Source organism: Phaenicophaeus curvirostris, chromosome 16 (genome assembly GCF_032191515.1).
Source record: "Phaenicophaeus curvirostris isolate KB17595 chromosome 16, BPBGC_Pcur_1.0, whole genome shotgun sequence".
Classification (NCBI taxonomy): Eukaryota; Metazoa; Chordata; class Aves; order Cuculiformes; family Cuculidae; genus Phaenicophaeus; species Phaenicophaeus curvirostris.
Genome location: NC_091407.1, coordinates 2,773,611 through 2,793,532, shown reverse-complemented (window position 1 = coordinate 2,793,532; position 19,922 = coordinate 2,773,611). Strand labels below are relative to the sequence as shown.

At 40.2% G+C, this 19,922-nt stretch overlaps 1 protein-coding gene across 1 annotated transcript in view; it reads right to left on the bottom strand.

The window, feature by feature from the left end:
- The window catches only part of OTOA (otoancorin), a 38,452-nt gene that overhangs the window by 9,386 nt on the left and 9,144 nt on the right, over nt 1–19,922 (bottom strand). The window contains exons 10-23 of the mRNA XM_069869858.1: nt 18,290–18,396; nt 17,719–17,858; nt 15,222–15,345; nt 13,928–14,143; nt 13,295–13,462; nt 12,841–12,981; nt 12,224–12,279; nt 11,733–11,850; nt 11,151–11,224; nt 9,489–9,624; nt 7,964–8,154; nt 6,964–7,057; nt 5,639–5,768; nt 2,003–2,190 (exon numbers count right to left, since the gene is read on the bottom strand). Coding sequence (XP_069725959.1) covers nt 2,003–2,190; nt 5,639–5,768; nt 6,964–7,057; nt 7,964–8,154; nt 9,489–9,624; nt 11,151–11,224; nt 11,733–11,850; nt 12,224–12,279; nt 12,841–12,981; nt 13,295–13,462; nt 13,928–14,143; nt 15,222–15,345; nt 17,719–17,858; nt 18,290–18,396 — 1,883 coding nt within the window. The remainder of the gene's footprint in view (nt 1–2,002; nt 2,191–5,638; nt 5,769–6,963; nt 7,058–7,963; nt 8,155–9,488; nt 9,625–11,150; nt 11,225–11,732; nt 11,851–12,223; nt 12,280–12,840; nt 12,982–13,294; nt 13,463–13,927; nt 14,144–15,221; nt 15,346–17,718; nt 17,859–18,289; nt 18,397–19,922) is intronic.

The window sequence follows — 19,922 nt, the reverse complement described above, 5'->3', positions numbered from 1 at the left end:
CATAATTTCAAAGGGCTGTAGTTGCTTTGCCTGTACTATCTGATTTCTTATGGTTCTCATTCAGTGTAACACCATATTGCATTTTGCAAATTAATATATAGGAAGTCTGTCTTTGTCTAGCAGCAATCTGTCTTACAAACACTCACACAGAACATACTTTCATTCAGTGCACTACAGATTTGCATATCTTTGAACTGAATATAGCTGGGATATGACTGCACTACCCTTGCTGGCAATTCCCCTACAACAAGATATCACTCTGTAACTACCATCCTGTTCTGCTGCTGTAAAATATTTTACCTCCCACTATCTCAGATGAGCAATGCTTTTATTTTCTTTTAGGATTCTTTCCCCCCCCCTTTTTCTACTCACGTCTCTGTGCTGAAAGAGGGAAGCTGTCTCGGGAAAAATGCTTTTGATGCTGTGGGCTGTTGTCCTACTGCAACAAGGTGGCAGAGAGAGAATTGAGTGAGCCACCGCTGCTTTTGGAAATCCAGTTAGTGCCACTTCTCTCCCAACACCTGCAGTTCAGGACTTTTAAAAGCTGAGCTTCACTGCTAAAAACTGCACTGTCCTTATCTACCTCAAAGTCATGGTCAGCGCCACTGCTCTGGTTGCTGCTGCTGCTTTAAGGAGATGCTGCCCGTGTCCCCCATGTCCCCTGTTCCTGCTTTCCTCCAGGTCACAGCCCTCAGACCCCCAAGCATCTGCACTTGCACTAGTCGCAGCCAACTGCACTTAGAGATGTTTCATAACCTCATTCTGTCAGAATGATCTGATGGAGCCTAAAAAGGACTTTTAAAACATTGGATCGTTTTGACAGACAGGATTACAGAGTAGCAAGCCATGCAGAGATGGAAGCAGAGAGCAGATGACCTCCAGCAGATGCTAGTGACAAGAAACTGAAGACAGGCTGCGGATGGTAACCTCTTCACTGGGGGTTTTTCTGCAACCAAAACAACTTGTCTGACTTGATAGGAATGGTTGGACTCGATGATCCAGTGCGTCTTTTCCAACCTGGTGATTCTATGATTTTATGACTGCTCCATAAGGCTCTTTCTCGCTGAAACAAAAGCATGTTTGGGGCAGTACCTGTTCCCTGGCAGTGCAGGCAACCACAAAGCAGCAAGAGGAGGTCACATTCAGGGACGGGTGCAGCATCAAGAGTGAGGTCTGATTTCTCCCCCAGCCCACAGCTGGCCAAGCCAGAGCTGCTTGGAGCCGAGACACTCTACTGATGCTCTGCCCCAGACACGACGTGCTCACCTGCACCAGTACCCTGCTCTCACTACTCCGACACAGATACTGCACTGCAGTGCCAGACAGGGAGAAGTTTCAGTCCCAGCCTCCTACGCTGCTGCTGCTGCTGCATGAAAAGAGCTAAGATTACAGCCCTGTTCCTCTCCATCCATCTACAGCCTGGGAAAGACAGAGGCCTTCTCTCTGCCGTGTTCCTCGTGCTCACCAGTAAAATACTAGTAAAAACACACTAAATGCATGTGGTTCTTTATTCCTTCCTAACATTTCTCACTGATGGGTTTGTCCCTGCCTCTGACAAGAAGGTGAGAGAATGAGCTTTATTCAGCTAAAAACAATTTCTTCCTGTCAGTCTGGTTTTACACCACTGTAAACTGTATTTAACATTGATGCAGGCACTTTAACGCTCTCCACTTCATTCTCAGCAGGCTGATCAACAGCCTATAGCACTGCTTGCTCATTTTTCATTTATGATAGAAAAGTGAGAAGCAAGCAACTGAAAAGCAATTAAAAAGTAAAAGCACTTAAGTTTTTCAGCTGCAAATAGCTCAGAACTACTTGCTTGTTGACTCCAAAGCAAGGGCAACAGTCTTCTATCACCATCACACATTATTTTTCCAATAAACAATAGATATTCTTGCAGCACTAGTGACATTGCCATAGCACAGTTATTTTAGAACGGCATAGTTCAATAACAGCAAATCTAATTATGGATTTAATTTTCCTTCACAGACAGGATAATTACCTGCTTGGCTTTTTCCTTCAAGGCAATAAGCTGGGAGCTCTTAAAACCTGAGACAGTCCCGAGAAGTTCCACATTTTTGTCAAAAGTCCCCGCGTCCATGCACTTCAGTTCCTGAACTGACCAGAAGACATTTGCTTCTGCTAATTTAATAATTTCATCTGAAGAAGGAGCTCTGGTTCCCACGCAATCTAGGAAAAAAAAGTCAAACAGCAAGAATTTTCTTCAAGGAGACTGAAAAAAGGAAACCAAAGCCATATAGAGTTTTAAGAGTGCGATAGACTATTAATTAACTGCAGCTGATGAGATATTGATAAACGAATTATCTTGCAATGAAATATTTTCCTTAAATATTTACACCGTTAACATCCTGGATGTAAAACTAGAATTTGCCTGACTTGCAAGAAATTGGTTTTATTCTTGTCTTCCAAAGGCGATGCTGGAAAAGAAAATAAGAGCAGATCCGTAATATATCTCAGAACAGTTACAGTGTAAGATGCCACAATAAAACTAAAATCTGGATGTGTGCAATAAGAGTTACCAACACTTTGCACGTTTCATTCACCCAAATTGCCTAAAGGCATCAAAACCGAGGCAGTGGCTTATTCTGAGTTAAAATCACCATTTATGGAGCTTTGCTTCAGTCAGAGCGAAATGGAAATCTTCAGGGATGCCCTTGGTGGAAGTCTCCATATAGAAATGTCACTTCACAAAAAAACATTGCAGCTGTATAAACTTCTCCACGTTCAAACAACACACGTGTGAATCCAGCTCAACAGGAAAGTAACAGGCACAAGAGGTCTTTTTACTCTGAAATACCCTGACAAAGATATATGTCTTTTAAGACTTGCCTGACATTTAAACAAGGTGAAGACAGAAGCTGGATGTCAGACCAGCACGGTGCTAGTTCTTTATGTCAAGCAAGTTGTTAAAATGTCAGGATCTAGAGGGGGCTGTTCACTTACAACAGAACTGTTTAGACAGACAAACTCCATTTAAAAATCTTACTTATGGCCAGGTTCAGGCCCTATGCATAATAAAATGAGACAGTTTCCATTGTGTGTTTTAACAAACGCTGGACTTCGCAGGCATAATCTACCTCCATTACTGATGGAAAGCAGAAATTTGAATCCTAATGTGGTTGCTTGCTGCTCTCTCTTCTGTCACTAATTCAGTAAAACCTTATTAAACAACTATCTAAACCAAAGAATCCCTACATGTCTTCAGATATGGTCATTACCAGCAAAAAGCAAGAATTTCACAGATGCTGTGCCTGAGCTAAGCTCCCCTCGATAAATAAATTAAAGCGAGGATGTATGAAGCAGATTTGTACTTTGAAAGGAGGCAGGGGAGGGATTTATTTGCATCAAAGGAAGCTGCAGTAGTGGGTAGAACATTGAAAAGACTGAATGTGTTGAGCAAACGAAAATGTTGTTCGGCTTCCGCGGTACCAGCTGATGTTCTGCTCTCCCTTTACACGCCCTCTTGTGAAGCTGCATTGTTTCATTTTCCCCTGCTGCAAAAGGTCAACTTTTATCATGTAAATACTGCCCATCCAGACACTGCGCAGTTCCCTTCCTCAAGTCTCAAAAGCCTAACACTTTGTGTTCTTGGAAAAAACGTTGATTTTATTATTTGTGAACCACCAAATACATTGGTGTGATTACAGAGACAAATACTAATCCAACTCTTGTCTTTGCTTCCTGTATCTGATGCTACTTCACTCTTCCTTTTGCTATTTAATCACATTTAATTTGATGAAGAACATATAACGCATATAATGTAACATCTCAGCGCTTGAGGTAAGCAACTTGAATTCTTTTCCCAGCACTGCTGCTGCTTTCTGGTAGCATCTCAGACACACGGCTCCTGAGTTTTGCTGCCTATGTTCCATCTTGCTGTAAGCACCACCTTTGTTTTTATCTTGATGCAGACAGATGTCACTGGTAATTGCTACTTTTATTAATATAAGCTCACAACCAGACTGTGGGGAAATGCATTAACAGCAGGCTGGTAGCATGAAGAGCATCAGTGTTATTCTAGAGCCTTTTGCATAATGCCCAAATTTCTATCGATTTACAAACTGGCCATAAAACTTCATTCCTTATTGAAAACACCATGCGGGTTCTGTGGTGTTGATAAGATTCTGTTTGGTAACAGAACTTTCAATACCACACGGGGACTGCAGAAGTGTTTCTTCTAGATAGCACCAACAACCCTTCAGTTTTTCATCTCCCAGACTCCCCTCCAGATGAATTCATGCACGATAGCCTCAGAGCCCTCAAAGATCATTAGCTTCACTGGCAGGTTTCCACTGCTCTTGCAAAGCAGAGGAGAAAGCTACACAACCATGCTGGACATGAGTTAGTCTGATTAGGAAAGCCTTTGGGATTCACACTCTCGTGATTGAGGCCCCAAAAAAGCACGTAAGGACACAGATTACTGAAATACCTGATGCCGAACCTTTAGTCCTGTGGCTCATGTCTAAAGAAATATGGCTTATAATCAGCTGCTTTACTACTGAAGGAACAGTGGGTTTCACACACAGAGCTGGACTAGTACTCTGCTATTCTACCAGCTCGATTCTGCTTTTTTAGAGCATGATAATTGTATAATGACTCCTCTGATCAACAGAGGTCATGATTTTTTCCAGCTATGCAAAAATACAACTCTGTAGAGCACCCTCTGTCTCTCTCTGTATATGAGTACAGCATTATCAGAAGTAAACTAATTCCCAGAGACACACGCTCATCATTCAGAGTTGCTGTTAGACAAGCAGATGGAATTTCATGGTGGCTCAGGGCTTGCTGAGAGCTTGCAGCTGTATTCTGCTAGGCAGAGAACCAATGGAGAGATTCCCAAAGACAAACGCAGACAGTACCAAAGTCCTTGAAATGTTGGGATCTAAATTCCCATTAGGACTTTCAAAAGCTCCCCCCACAGCAGGGTACAGCATGCCCAGGTAAACTCCAAGTAACAGAGAGAATCCAGTTACAGTCAAAGTATGTACTTCGTACAAAGAAAATGACCCATTTGTCACCAAACATTCTAACAGATTAGTTTGACTGCTAAATAAAATACCTTTTAGATTATTACAAACTGTGCATTTAGACAAACCAAACACAGTCCCACCAATGCCAGATTTAAGAACAGATGAATCAACACATGCTCACATCTGCCAAAAGATTAACTGTGTGGAATTTTTTGGCACAACAGTAACTTGTCACCCTCACAGCTTTTTAATTCAAGGATTTTCACTTAGATTTCACAAAGGAAAGTAAAAAGTAAACGAAAAAGTAAAAATAAACATAGACTTCTAATTGAGATAATTTACTTCTCCTTTGTGTACTCAGGAACATTCCAGGAGATGCTTAACCATGCAATCCTGCAATGAAATTGGTTTTTCAGCAATTGGTCAATGCATCAGACAACTACGGGCAACAGGACGAAGACTCTCATTGTTTTTGTCAGAAGTCTGAACCTCTTTAAGTTACTCAATGCTTTACTTTTTATTTTGCTTCTCAGAATGCACTTGATGACAAGCTGAAACAAAAAGTCTGTTTGAACTTCACCATCACAGCCCAAAACGGCACCATTGTAAATCTGGCACTTCGCACAGAGAGCAGGTGAAATACTGACCAGGTCTGGTGAGAGACGATGCGATGCTGGCTGTGGCATTGGACACAGATTCAAATACAGTTGATAGAAGCTCTCCGGCTGAAGAAATTGGTCCAACTGTATTTGCTATTTGTAAAATGATATCAGGGAACTTCAAAAGGAAATAAAGAATAAATAAGACTCCTCTCTTTTCAATGAAATCAATTTGCAGAGAAAGACTCGTGCAGACCTCAGCAAAGCAGGGGTTAGTAACAGCTCAGCCTCCTTCCTATTTGTGCAGATGTTTCAGAAGAGAACAGTAAATTTGCTGCTGCTGAAAGGTCAACAGCGTATGTTGGGGGGTGGGAGGGGAAATTCGAAACAAATCAAATTCTGTGTCATTCTCCCTCTTGTATGCTGCTCAGGTTCTAGCAACACCCCAGCCTTGCTCGATTGGAGTCCATGTCCAGACCCTCCTGTAGCAATGAGTTCCACCACTTTAGTAAGTGCAGTATGGAAAGTACTAGTCTTAAATTTGCCATGTAAGCGGAAGAATCGAGGACAGGGATCCAATTAAATTATGAGAAATAACTTGAACCTGTTCAGCATTTTTAGACTTTTTTTGACCTCTCTCTTCCACCCTGCTATGGTAGCTTCCTCTCAGTTCATATAATCATAGAATAGTTTGGGTTGGAAGGGACCTTAAAGATCATCTAGTTCCAACCCCCCAGTTGAAGAGTTCTATTCTGTTTGGTCAATTACAAGCATTATATTCCTGAGGAAAAGTTGCTGACTGCGCTCATATATTTCTGCTGAAGAATGAATTCCTCATTCCAGTACAGTTTACTCCTTTACATAAAAATTATAAGATTATAAGAAGCAAAGAGGGAAAAGAAACTACAGTAACGCTGAGGCTATCGGTTATTGCTATGAGTGCTATGCTGGCCCTGGGGCAAAGGGCCACATGAGTAAATGCTAATTTGATCAGTATGATCCCATTATTAACAGGATAAGAAACATAACCTTTATGGCTGAAAGGCAGGAGGATGGAGGCAATAACACTGCAAGGTGTAAAGTAATAAAAATGTTTGAGTCTGCAACACTAGAAACACATCATATTTTTTCCTACATGACAATATACAATTATTGTTGTATATATGCAAATAATTGTTTATACAACCATTACTTTCAAGAAAATATCCTAAAAATGTTGATGGTGTTAAGAATGTGTGAAACATTAACACATGGTTCCTTGCCAAGACAATTATTCACCTAGTTTAGGATCCAGGTGACATAACATAGATTGCATTCACAAATCCAAACTCTAACGTTATCTTTTAAACTTAAACATTATAATATAAACGTACCTTTTCAGTAAGGACGTTTAATTCCCCTTTTGACAGCAGAGCTGTGAATGGTCCAATATCTAATGTTGTCTCAGCTGTCCAGTCGTTTGGGGAGCTGAAGAAATATTTTCAAAAATCATATTGATGAAGAATGTTTGCAATCAAAATTACACTAAAACTTCAGAGTTTTTCTCATACTGTGCTGTATTTCCACAGATACTTCTATGCCAATGGGATGATTCATCATTATTAACATCAGATAGTATTTTCTCACTCTCTTACATATCGGGAATTAGTGGAATTCTCAATATATTTGGAGAAAGTCTTGTAATATTGCAGTAATGGAGTGTCTCCTCTCCCCCAACAGTTGTAGTATTCTTAGTATTACAGTATTCAAGCAAGGAGAAGTAATTCTCTTAAAAGAAAATATACCATTTTCTATCAGGTTCATACTGCAGTAATAGTCCATAAAATGGTATCAAAAGAGAAGTAGAAACCTCATACCAGAATTGAAACCACTCTTTTTCTAAGAATATTACCTTAGGACTTACGCGGCTAATACTTCAAGCAAGCAATACTTGCCAGAGCTGCTTCTCTCTGCTGCTTCTCTAGCTCCCTCCCACTGCTGCAGGTGCCTGCAGCCTTTATTTCTCTTCTCACACCAGCACAAGGACTATCCCACTTCTGTTTCCCCATTCTTTGAATTCCTGCACCATTCTTTGCTTGTGATGCCCTTTCCCTTGCCATGCCAGAGTCTTTTTGCCTGCCTCTCCTCAAGCATTACGCTTGCTCTCCTTTTCCTTTGGGAAAAGTGTCCCTGGGGTTGTATTTTGTTCCACAGTTATCACTTTACACACAAGAAGTAAAATGTCATTTAAGTGGACAGAGACACCAAGCTTGGCCAGTGACAGAAGTTGCTTTGTGTTTTTTTCATTGCATTTCTTATCTGGGCAAAGCAAAGGGTTGGTTTTTTGTGTGGCTTAGCCATCAGCTTAAGCAAGGTGTATGTCTAATACCTTACCCGTATAACTCGAGGAGTTTGTATTTAATTTCAGTCCTCTGCTCGTGGCTGAGCTGCTGGCAGAGTTTAAATTGATGAAGGGCTGTTCCCATTGCCTTCAGGGACATTCTGCCATGTAGGAAGGCTGGAGGTAAGTAGCAGATTAAATTTCCAAGTAGGTCAACATCATATTCATCAGCAATGGAGCCGTTCTGAAATAAGAGGCATTTACCTTGTTGGCAGAGCTAATCTTGGCTCTTGCCCTGTATCACTAAACTGCATCACAACACATTTAAGCTCTGTGACCCTTTAAGGAACAAAGACACAACAGTTTGCACTGGCAACCTAATCTACAATTTCTGCTGAGACTGCTTTATACTTTTTGGTTTTACCAGTGCAGCTGGTGACATAAGCTCTTATCAGAGTTTTCAGTGTATTCTTTATTCCATCCTGAAGCACACATAAAAAATAATTAAAACTAAAACTTGTGCCACAGTGTCTATATCCAGGTGACCACTCAGCACCTGCAGAGATGGTGACGTTCTGCCTGCAGGCAAAGCGGCCACAAGCTCTCGCTGTCAGAAGTCTTAGATCTGACAGGTTTCTCAAGCAGCTGTCAAAATACGAGGTATTATTGGGCTGGTTAGTAAGTATAGGGACACGAATATTCACAGCTACATCAAAGAACCAGTTTCCCCTAAAAACTAGTCACTGCTGCAGCAGAAATCACAAAATCCTCCTGGTACCACCCTGTCTCCCGCAGAGCTCCCTGTGCAATGCACAGCTATACAGGACTAGCACTGCCTGGAGCACGGAGAACAGCTCCAGGTGAAAACAGGTCAGCTCCAGGCTGTCTGGGCCAGTTCACTGTGGCCAGCAATGACACTGAATGAGATCAACGCTTTGCAACACACATGGAATCAGGGGAAATTTTTAAGGAAGCCATGAAAGGGTTTCCTTAGGCAGAGAGCAACAAAATCAGAGCAGTACACCAAAAAATCCTGTAAGAATACAGAGGGGTAAGTCAAGAACTTCTACAGATGGTCACTGACGTTAGTGTATGAAATGCAGTGCAAAGAGAATCACAGAATGGTTGAGTTTGGAAGGGGCCTCTGGAGGGGACACGTCCCCTGCTCAAACCAGGTCAGCTACAGCAGGGGGCTCGGGGCCTCGGGGCCTCGGCACTAATTGCTTCTTTGAGCTAGACAATGGTCTCAGCTGCTCTTGCTTGTGACGACAAAAAATTAGTATGTTGCATTATTGCCTTTTGGACTCTCAGCCCCATCAGTGATGGTTTCACTGCACAGAAACGGAGCAGGAGAGTCGGTGTGTCAGGTTGTTTGTCTGTATATAGGAGACCCGGAGGACGTGCACGTGGATCGGAGAGTACAAGGAGGCAAGATAAGTTTGTGACACGCCATGTGACGATGAAGAGAGAGAAAATTAATCAACCACTCTCACTTAGTTTGGAATTATCAGTGGCTAATTACAGATTGCTTGTTTCGCAGCTCCCCCTCCACTGCTAACCCCTCCTGGCCATACCTACCAAGCACTCCTGCACTTTTTGCAGGACAGCGTTCTTTTTGTGAAGGCTTGGACTCAAAAGGCCCATCTCAGTCTTCCCTAGACTTTCAATGAAAGGGACACACGAAGGGCCTGAAACATACTCCAAGTATTCAATCCTGCAGGAAGAATTCAAACAGTCCCAGAATGTAAAACTGACCTTCATACACCCCAAACCACACCCATAAAATCTGTCATGACAGAAAAATATAGAGACAAGCCTGGACTTGAAAAATTATGAACTGGCCAGGCCAGAAAAGTTGCAATTTATCCACACCTTACTTTAACTTACATCTTCCAGATCATCAGCACATGAACTTCGCTTATAAAATGTCTAAAAGCTATAAAAACCTGAAAGTGGATGAAAGTGCTCTGAGATGCTTTAACACCATGAAACAAGACTGTCCACAGTTCAGAAACTTTTCCCCACTCTTCTTTTTATTAGAAATTATTCTCTGATGAATGAAGATATGGTGGGTGGGTTAAGGACAACAAGTAGTTTTAGAATAGGCTTCCCTCTGATCAAAGTCCAAGAAGGCCAAGCCAAATCAAACAAAATGATGCTTTTCTCCACCCAGAGTGCCAGGCAGCCTTTGCAAATAAACCCATGTCCCAAAGCTGTGCAAGCTCAGCCTTCCCAGGGTTGTAGGCAAAGAGCATCACAGGCTCCTGATGGCCTTGAACAAGCAACATGCAATTGTTGGCCAAATAACCTAGTGCAGCAGTTTGCAGAAAGCCTTGTATTAAAGTCTCTCCATTACTGTTAAATTGTTTTTAGATAGAGTAACGCCTTTGCAAACAGAATTCTTATCTTTTCTTTTTCTTTTTCACTTTTTTTCAATTAAACATATTGCAGAAAAAGAATAGTTCTCACTGCCTTTTATCTCTTTAAGCATGTAGGAAGAAACAAATTAAAAAAAAAAAAAAAGAGGAATTAACAAGTTGTATGATTCAGGATTTCCTATCAAGGTACAATTATTATTCTTTTTCCTAAGGTTAAAAGCTGTCAATGAATATTACTTGGATATTTACATAACGTAGAGTCTTGCTAACTTACAAAAATGTCTTTAAACATACTGGAATGCTTTTAACCACACAGAGCATCTAATGGCCTTGTTTTACATATCTCAAAAAAACCCGAAACAAATAAGCAAACCAAGTCTCAGAACCTAGGGGCCAAAAAACCCCAACAGAACCCGAAGAAAAAAATGCAGCATAAACTACATTTGAGTTAGTTTTGTCATCATAAACACTTATGTTCAAGGAAGTCCAACAAATTAACTCCTTCATTTTAGCAGACAGCAGGAATAGCATAAGCCACAACATTAGAAGCTTTTTCAGTGCTGCCACACCACCGCGCCACGTTCAGCCTGCGCACAGAGCACTTCAAGAGGGACTAATTTTAAGGACGCAAAGGAATCCACAATGGTGACAAAAATGAGCTATACTAAAAGACATCAAGTATTATCAATTTTCTCTCGACACAGATTTTGGCTACAGTCAGTGACGACTGTTATGAAGTACCATTTGCTTGAATTATCAGGTTTTTTGGACTGAAGAGATTATTTGAACAGTGCTCAGAAAGACTGCTCTTAATGTACTGCTGCAAATGCAGCAACTTAAGATACAGGAAGATGTAACTCACGGAAGCACCGATAAGAGGAAGGGAGGAATAGATGCATTGGAGACTTTCCAAAACTTCCAAGCCAAACAATTAACCTAAAAGCAACAAAAATGTAAGATCTTAAACATTTGGAAACTTTGAGGGAGAATGAAAATATGGTTTGTTTATGACAGCTTACAAATTAGCATATATAAAACTGTGCACGTTATCTTCAGAGAGCATTTTTCTTTGGCTTTTAAGCAGTTTAGAGTTTTCTTTTTCTAGACATCAGAGATGAAAGATTTATTTGGGTGCATGAGAGCATTTGCATGTTTTCAAAACTTATGTTTATTTCCAAACAGATCACTCATGAATTAGCAAGTTAGAAGGACCACAGGAATTTCTTGCATTTTGTAAGTGACAAATGAAATTATCAAAATGAGGTGTGATAACAAACTCACACATACAAGGTGTAAGTGAAATATGCTCACAGACAAGTTCATGCATACCAGATTTTGAAGAAAATTAAAATAAAATTAATCAAATTCTAACTTCCTGCAGTTAGGATATTGGGCATTTGAATATTGCTATGTTTACATATACAAAGTCTTTCTTTGGTTTTACCTGATATGGAGAAAGGAGATGAAGATTCATTTCAAAGAACTTAAAACTGTTTAAAAAAATGTCTGTGTCCATACTTTCAATGAGTTCACAAGTTACTCCTTTGACAAGCTGTCCTGTGCTGGTACAGAAAGCAAAGTTCAATCTTTTGAATATTTAAGCAGGATCTAGTCCTTACTCCCTACAACCATGTCCTAAGATTCAGCTTCTTGATCAAGTCTTTCAGGTTTCTTGTAATTAAAAGGCTATTGAAAGCAAAAATATAATCAAATTGAAAAATACTGACTTAGCCTTAAAATACCAAAACCTCTGCAATGCTTGATCCTGATTTTAGATTTGGAGACCCGTTTTAATGAGGAAGGTGTATTAACCTGTGGTGTCAAGGAACGAATAAACATAACGTAATACAAAATAATCACATATTTTTTACCTCAAAGTTGTTCTCATCACAAAACTGACTTAAACCCCATTTCGAGAAAGGCTATCATCCATACCTTAGAAGGTCAATAGGGTGGTTTGTCTTAGACAGTAATTCACAGAGATACAAAGCCTAAAATTAAAGCCAGAATATTTAAAGTTTAGCCAAGTTGTAAGATAACAACAACCACTGCAAGTTTTTTCTCTGCTTAACTCTCTGTGTAGTCTAAAGGCATTTCTATGGTCCAGCTGGGCTGACCAAAATGTTTGGCATCCAGTGCTGAATTTCTTCACTGACTGGCACGATGGGATGATGTTAAACATGTGCACGGCACACAACCACTGAATAGTTTAGGTTTGCAGGGATGTTATTAGCTGGTCCAACCTTTCATCTCCCTGGACAGTCGAAGGGCTCACTGTACCTGCAAATGTCTAGTTTACAGTACTGGGAAGAGAATATTCACGTGGCAGGATCTGGAAGACTTTAAAACTCATCATATTAATGCCTCCCTTTCCATTGCCTCACAATGCTGCCTAGGCTCTAAATGACCTCTGGTTGTTTATGTCAAGACATATTTGGGGGAGCTCCTTCCTTTTACCTTTGCTCCTTGAACACGTATGTAAACTCAGCACTTTTCCTATTCTTCCATCATACTAAATTGCAGTGGAATGGGGACTGCAAAGTATTTTTTACCTGGCTTCTTCTTAGTTCTTTTTCTTTCATCATTGAAGAATTATATCCAGTCTGTTTCCATAAACTGGAAAGAGATATTTCCTTAAAGAAAGATCCTTGTATGTCTCTGACTGATGAAGAAAAATATCCAGATGCAGCTATCTAAAAAGAGGAACAGATAAATACATGGCATTTCAGAACTGATGCTTAGATTTACAGGATTTGCTCTTCTTTCTATTCCGTGTAACATTTCTCTTAAGAGGATAAAGGAAAAATGTCAGTATTAAAAACACCACAGAACTAGGCAAGAGAGGGCCTTCAAAATATACTTGGTGTTAAGGAAAAACATTAGGAATGTTAACCCTTGAGCTAAAACATACATCTTGGTGACAATGTTCTAAATCATGCTCCGCATATCTGGTTGTTGTGCTCTTGGTGCAGAGAGAATCTGCTACACACTCAAGCTTATAATCACCTTCCTGAGGATCCCTTGTTGTTGTGCGGGCGATAAATCAGGTAAGTATTGGGATGTTGTGCCTCGAATAATCTGAGAAAGCTCCTTTGGGTCCATGCTGTAGAATGACTGGGTGCTAATACCGGTTACCAACGCGCCCATTTGACTAATGTTATAAAATGATAAAGCCTGCAGAGATAACAGCACAAACAAAAAGAGTTGTTGAATTCTTAATACATTTCTTGCTTGGGAACGCACTTGCTTCAGATTTCTTTCAACTGAGACAAGGCTTTCCAGGGAACAAATGTGACAATTTTCTAAGAGGCTCCTTTTTTTGCAGCTTCAGAGAGGACCCCAATTCCTTCTATTTGACTACGTAGTCTGGGATCTCTGATCATGCAAATTCTGTTTAGGGCAGTGACACAGACAATATAGTATATACAGCTACCACATACAAATAGCCATTTTCTCTGTTATCGGAAAATTACTTTGGGAGGTATCGTCTTGGACACGTTTATTTGATTTAAACAACGTTTTTCAGACCACTAACAGTCCTAAAAAGAAGTTTTGTACTAAACGTCGCAAAATCTATGACTATCATCAAGAAAAAGTCATTTCACTTTTAAAAGGCAGGAAAGATGTTATCAGAGGTACCTTTTCATAAGAGAGGTATTTACTGGACAGTATCATGACCTGGCTTTTTGCCCACCCCGAGACTTGGTTTAATGTTGCAATAGCATTATGCACCGCTTCAGGTGACAAAGATTCCAGCTGACTTGAAGTTAGTCCAACTACAGCATCTGACAGAGATCCAAGGATATCATTCAACGTCTGGTTTTGCATGGCAATGTTCAGGAGCTGAGATTTGAGCTAAAGTAAACAAAAAAAGCAGATGGGAAAATAAAAACGTGCCAAGAATCAATTTCCATTATCACCCAAAAGTTTAACTGGAGTTTTTGGAATAGGTATTGGCAATCATTTAGTGACCACATACTCATAAAAATTCAAATATAAAACCACAGTTGTGAAAAGAATTTCGAACAGGAGGAAATAGAATGAGAAAAGAATGAGCACTGCAAAAAAACAAAACCAACACCACACCAAAATGGGCTTTTATTCTTTATTATTATATGCTTGAGAACTATTTCCACTTATTTCTTACATACCAGTAATTTTTCAGTCTTTTCTTTCCATATTCAAGAAGAGTCCCTCCTCCTTCTCTGTTTTCAGGATTAGGTTATTATCCTGATTTCAGCTGAGATAGAGTTAATTTTCTTCCCAGTAGCTGTTGTGTTTTGGACTTAGTATTGAGAATAATGTTGATAACACATATTGTTTTAGTTGTTGCCAAGTGATATTTATGTTCAACTGGGACAGATTTATTTTTCTTCCCAGCAGCTGCTGGTTTTCAGATGTGGTATGAGAAGAGTGTTGATAACACAGAGATGTTTTCGTTACTGCTGAGCAGTGCTTGCACAGAGTCAAGGCCATTTCTGCTCCTCCATCACCCCAGCAGCGAGTGCTGGGATGCACAAGGGACTGGGAGGGGACACAACTGGGACAGCTGACCCCAACTGACCAAAGGGGTATTTCATATCGCATGGTGTCATGCTCAGCATATAAAGTTGGGGGAAGAAGAAAGAAGGGAGGAACGTTTGGAGTGATGGTGTTAGTCTTCCCAAGTAACCCTTATATGTGATGGAGCCCTGCTTTCCTAGGTGATGGGCAGTAGTGAATTAATTCCTTGTTCTACTTTGCTTGTGAGCGCAGCTTTTGATTTACCTCTTAAACTGTCTTCATCTCAACGCACGAGTTTTCTCATTTTTACTCTTCTGTTTCTCTCCCTCATCCTACTGCGGGGAGAGCAAGTGAGTGGCTGTGTGAGGCTTAGTTGCCTGCTGGGGTTAAACCACAATAGGTAGGCAAGAAGAACAAGTACTGTACCCACCTTCTGAACTTCAGCCTGGAAACCTCTCAACTGACTGCATTTAATCATTTGATGAAGTAAAGCCCGGGCCACAGCTGCATCCATCTGTTCCATGTCATCATAAAAGCAGACCAAAAGACCCAGCCTGTATAGAAGAAATACATCAGCTAACTTCTGACATAAAAGGTGTCACTCTCAGGAAACTGAAATATAGTATGGTATAATAGCCTGCTTGTGCTTGAAACTGAAGTAATTTCTGCTTGTCTTACACTGCAGTGCCTTACACTGCAATCTTAAAACTCCACATAGCCTGAAAGTGGGGCATGAAACATACACACTGTTCCCTGTATCTGGCTGAACTCTATGCAGATTGCTTGTGCTGTCAAAAATTCAATTTTTTTGGTTCCGTTTCTCCATCGTTGAATTTTCCCAGCTAATGAATCCACTACCCTTGGCAGAATTTCATAGAATCATAGAACAACCAGGTTGGAAGAGACCCACCGGATCATCGAGTCCAACCATTCCTGTCAAACACTAAACCATTTGCAGTATAATCTCCACTTTGCAAGGGATGGAGGACTGCTACTAAGTCTCTACAAGTGGCTTGCTGAGTTAGTTTTGAACCCTAAATCCTGCTTGGATTTCACATGCGACAGAACTCATCCATGTGTCAGCGCAGCAGCTACAGCATCACATGCCTCTTTATCATTGCAGGTTTAAACAAAGCCAACTGTATTTCATATCAAACATACGACTGGACGGAGACCTGTCCAATTCAACACTGGTTAGAAGCGAACGTGTGGAGGTTCAGTCTCAGATGTGCCAGGACAGCAGTTTGTGAGGCAGCACTGTGAACTAGGTGTGGAAGTCACGTTTCTTCACAGTACCCATGCTGCAAAATTTAAGTCAGTATTTCCATTAACCTCTGTAAAGCGCAACCGCAGCCACTCGTGGTGGAGAGAAGTATTTCTGCCACTAAGGGTAGTGCTGGCTGTAGGTAGCCTTCAGACTTGAGCCTCGTGCTTATTTACTGCCGTGACCTGCAGCCCTGTAAAGAAAGGTCTGAATTGCGTATGACTCTCTCGCTTTATAGTGATGAATTTCTCTGTAGCAGGACGACGCTGCAGCACTATCACAAACCCAGTAAAATTCTGCAGCACAGAAAGGTTTAGCTTTTAGTTCCTCTAGTCTTTCAACAACAAACTGCTTAGCAATATAACAAAATACTGCTTCAGCAGCCCATCTGAATTCATGCGACATCATCAAACTAGTATAAAAATCAAAGAAACATCTATAACAGCATTTTTATAACAAATAATTACCTTCTGATGCATTATTGCATAGCCACCAAGAGCTCTTCCTCTCCTTTGGGATTAGTAGCAACAAATAATATCACTTCTTAAAAGCAGAAGTGCATTTAAATCATCAGTATGGTTAAAACGAGTAATATAAAATAAGTGTGTTGTAAAAATGGAATATATTAAGGATTATGGAGCATGAAATTTCTCTCATCTTTGACAATGTGGCACCTCCCGTGAGTGGTAAAATCATTTTTAAGATTTCTGACATTGAAATTTAGAGTGTGGGCATAAGTCTTCTCTTGCTTACACCTCCGACAATCACCAATATTTCATGGAAGTCAGTGAGTTACATTGCAATAATGACAGGAGCTCTCAAGCCATAAAGCATGTTCTCCATTAGTTTAAAGCTCCAAGGTATTCCCAAAGGAGACTACAAATAACTTCAGGCAGTGGTGCCTTGGGACTAAATACATCCATTTATAAGACAGCGTAAATGCAAATGTGGAGTACAGCACTTTCTCACAGATAGCTCGCGCTCTCTGTGTACTTATGAGTAAGAACAGCTTATTTTAGTTTTTATTATTGAAGTAAGTTCAGTGTTAATCTGACTGCCTTGAAAATGCAGGTTCCTGCTTACACACATCGCAGACACATGTGTTTGAACGTAGCTCATCTCTGCCCTGCAGGACAAAGACAACAGCAGGGCAGGCTTTATACCTCTTCACTTTGTGACCTCTTTGGTAACATCTATGTCAATTAAAAACCACTCTTAGTCCTGAGTGGCAAGAGCTCAGATTCAATCTGAGATGAAATGAAATGAATCCCAGCAAACACCTCCACCTTCTGCGACCCAAACAGCCAAGGCAACTCACGCCCTACTATCCCAATTAATTTTATTACTGTCCTGTACAATGTGATGGAGCTTTGACTGAGAACCCAGATCCTGCCTCAATCTTCCTACTAACACTACAGACAACCCCTCACTGTGGAGTAGGAGACAAAGCATTAGCTAATTAGGCACACCTCCAAAAACTCATAAAGTACCAATTCTTCATTGTTGCTAAACAGGGTTGGATTTCAGCCTAGATTTTTCTGCTGGAAGGAGAAAGCTATGCCACATCAATAATTTCATCAGCTACTTATTGCTCCTCTCTTTCCTCCTTATTTATTAGTTCTCTCCACACACAGACATAAAAGAAAAAGTAAAGCAGTCTTGCCTGTAGATAGTTGAAGTGTTTCTCATATAAAATCCTGATGAGTTTATTCTTTCCAGGAAAGCTTGAGCAAGCTCTGGTGTGATATCATACACTGCATCCAACTGCTTTGTCGCATTGTCATAGCTAACGAACACTCTCATCTGACCAATACAAAATCATGCATCGGGGTTATTATATTATTATTATATCTAACAAAATATGTTTGACACTCTAAATTAATGAACTCCATGTTATAGAGAAAGGGAGAAGATAGATTTGGACAATAAAGTATTTTTTAAGACAAAGCTGAGTGAATGACTCTCTATCAAACTGTCATGTAATCTGAGAGTCTTTTGTCACTGGTCCCATCAGTACATGTCACAGAAGTGTGATATAGATAATTACATATTAATGATAGGCACTTACAAATTCTAAGAAGAATATTTAGGTGACAACGGATTTGGATTCACTTTACATTTAAGAAATTTAAATATATAAACTTCTTTTTCATGTTTAAGTTGCATTTATGTTCATATTGTTTGTAGCTGACATCACTTGACAATGATATATCCAACCGAATTTTGGTACTTACTTCATTAAGACTAATTTTCAGAATTTCTTCTAACGGGAGATGGACCATATACCTTCCCAAAATCCATAAGACTTCTGCACTGACCCAAGAAGTTGATTCATTGAACTCTGTTTTGTACAAATAAATACTCACTACAATGTAATGAAACTCATTATTTTTCAAATGCATTGCACCCAGTATACTGTTATTGGTAAATAATATAAAAAACATCTGCAAATCATAAAAATCCTTAGCAGAGCAAGTCAGGTCCCCTATATTGGCTAGATTTTAGCACCACATTTTTATGAGCTCATAGATTTTTTTAATGAAAATGAAATAGCATTTCAAATGTCTCAAATTTCCCCATATGAAAATAAGTAATGTTTTAGGTTGCCAAAACAGAAAATGGATAAAGTGTGGGACAGGAAAAATTAAACCACTAGTATTAAATATGGAGCAGCATCTTTTTAATTCAGTTTTCCTAATCAAGTATATTATTTAAGAACATCAGGGAAGCACGATACTTTGTAACGCTTTATACATCTTATATATAGCTATTGATGATACCATTTAATTCAGCAATATGCAACAGCAATAACAGAGAACGAAAAATCATTCATATCATTCATATCCCTATACAGAAATAGGTTGGCAAAAAACACGAAGTACCACATAACAGTTAAAAATGTTATTGATTTATTAACGCTCTCCCAAGGACTGAATATGAAATAAAGATCTAAATATCCCTGAGAAAAAAGTGTTTATGGATGTGGTGAATACCCTGAGCCACAAAGACAATGTTTTCTCTAAGGTGTCATAAGCTGGATGGCTCAGTGTGTGATAACTCCAAACATTTTCCTTAGCGGTGCCGATACTCACAACTCTGTTAAAATAAAATCATCAGAGCACTTTGAAGAGTTTTTAGTATCTGAAAAATCCCAGTCTATAGATATCAGAAGCTGCAGAACTCTATTAAGCGATTTTTTTGAAAACACAGATCTAAGCTCCTCAACTGAGACAAGACGATGTTCCCTGTAGACCTGTCAGGCCTCTTTTTTCAAAAGTGCTATTACCTCCCATTACCAGGAACATTAAGAGAGTTGAAAGACAGGACAGAAAAGTTAAACAAAACCTAGCACAATTTAAGGCTGCTGGCTGTGGCCTTTAGCAGAACAGACTTGCAGTTACCAGCCGTGACCCCCCAAAACTGTTTTGTTATTCTTAAATAAGGTAAGAAATTCAAGTGTTACAGCCTCCTGTTTTGGCAAGGGCTACCGGGGTGCTTCATCTCCAAACACCTCAGCGGTTTTAATATATGAAAAGTGAAAATTGGCTGAGTGACAAAAAAAAATTCTTGCAAGATTGGACTCTCAGCTGTAGAAGCCACACGTGTCACCTGCTCACCCAGGTGAGCAACAGAGCAGGGGGGGCAGTGCGAACGGAAAGCCGTCTGCACTTTTCCAGGCATGACAGAGACACAGCGATGAGCCCTCTGTCACCAAAACCAGCAAAAATCCTTGTATGGTGGCCCCATAAGCACCACAGATATGGCGCTTCTTCCAAGCTTCATTCCCGCTGAGCTTCAGTGAGGAAGACGTGGCTTCTCCAGAGGGCTGATCCCTTTGCCAGGGGTTTCCAGCGCTACCCACATACA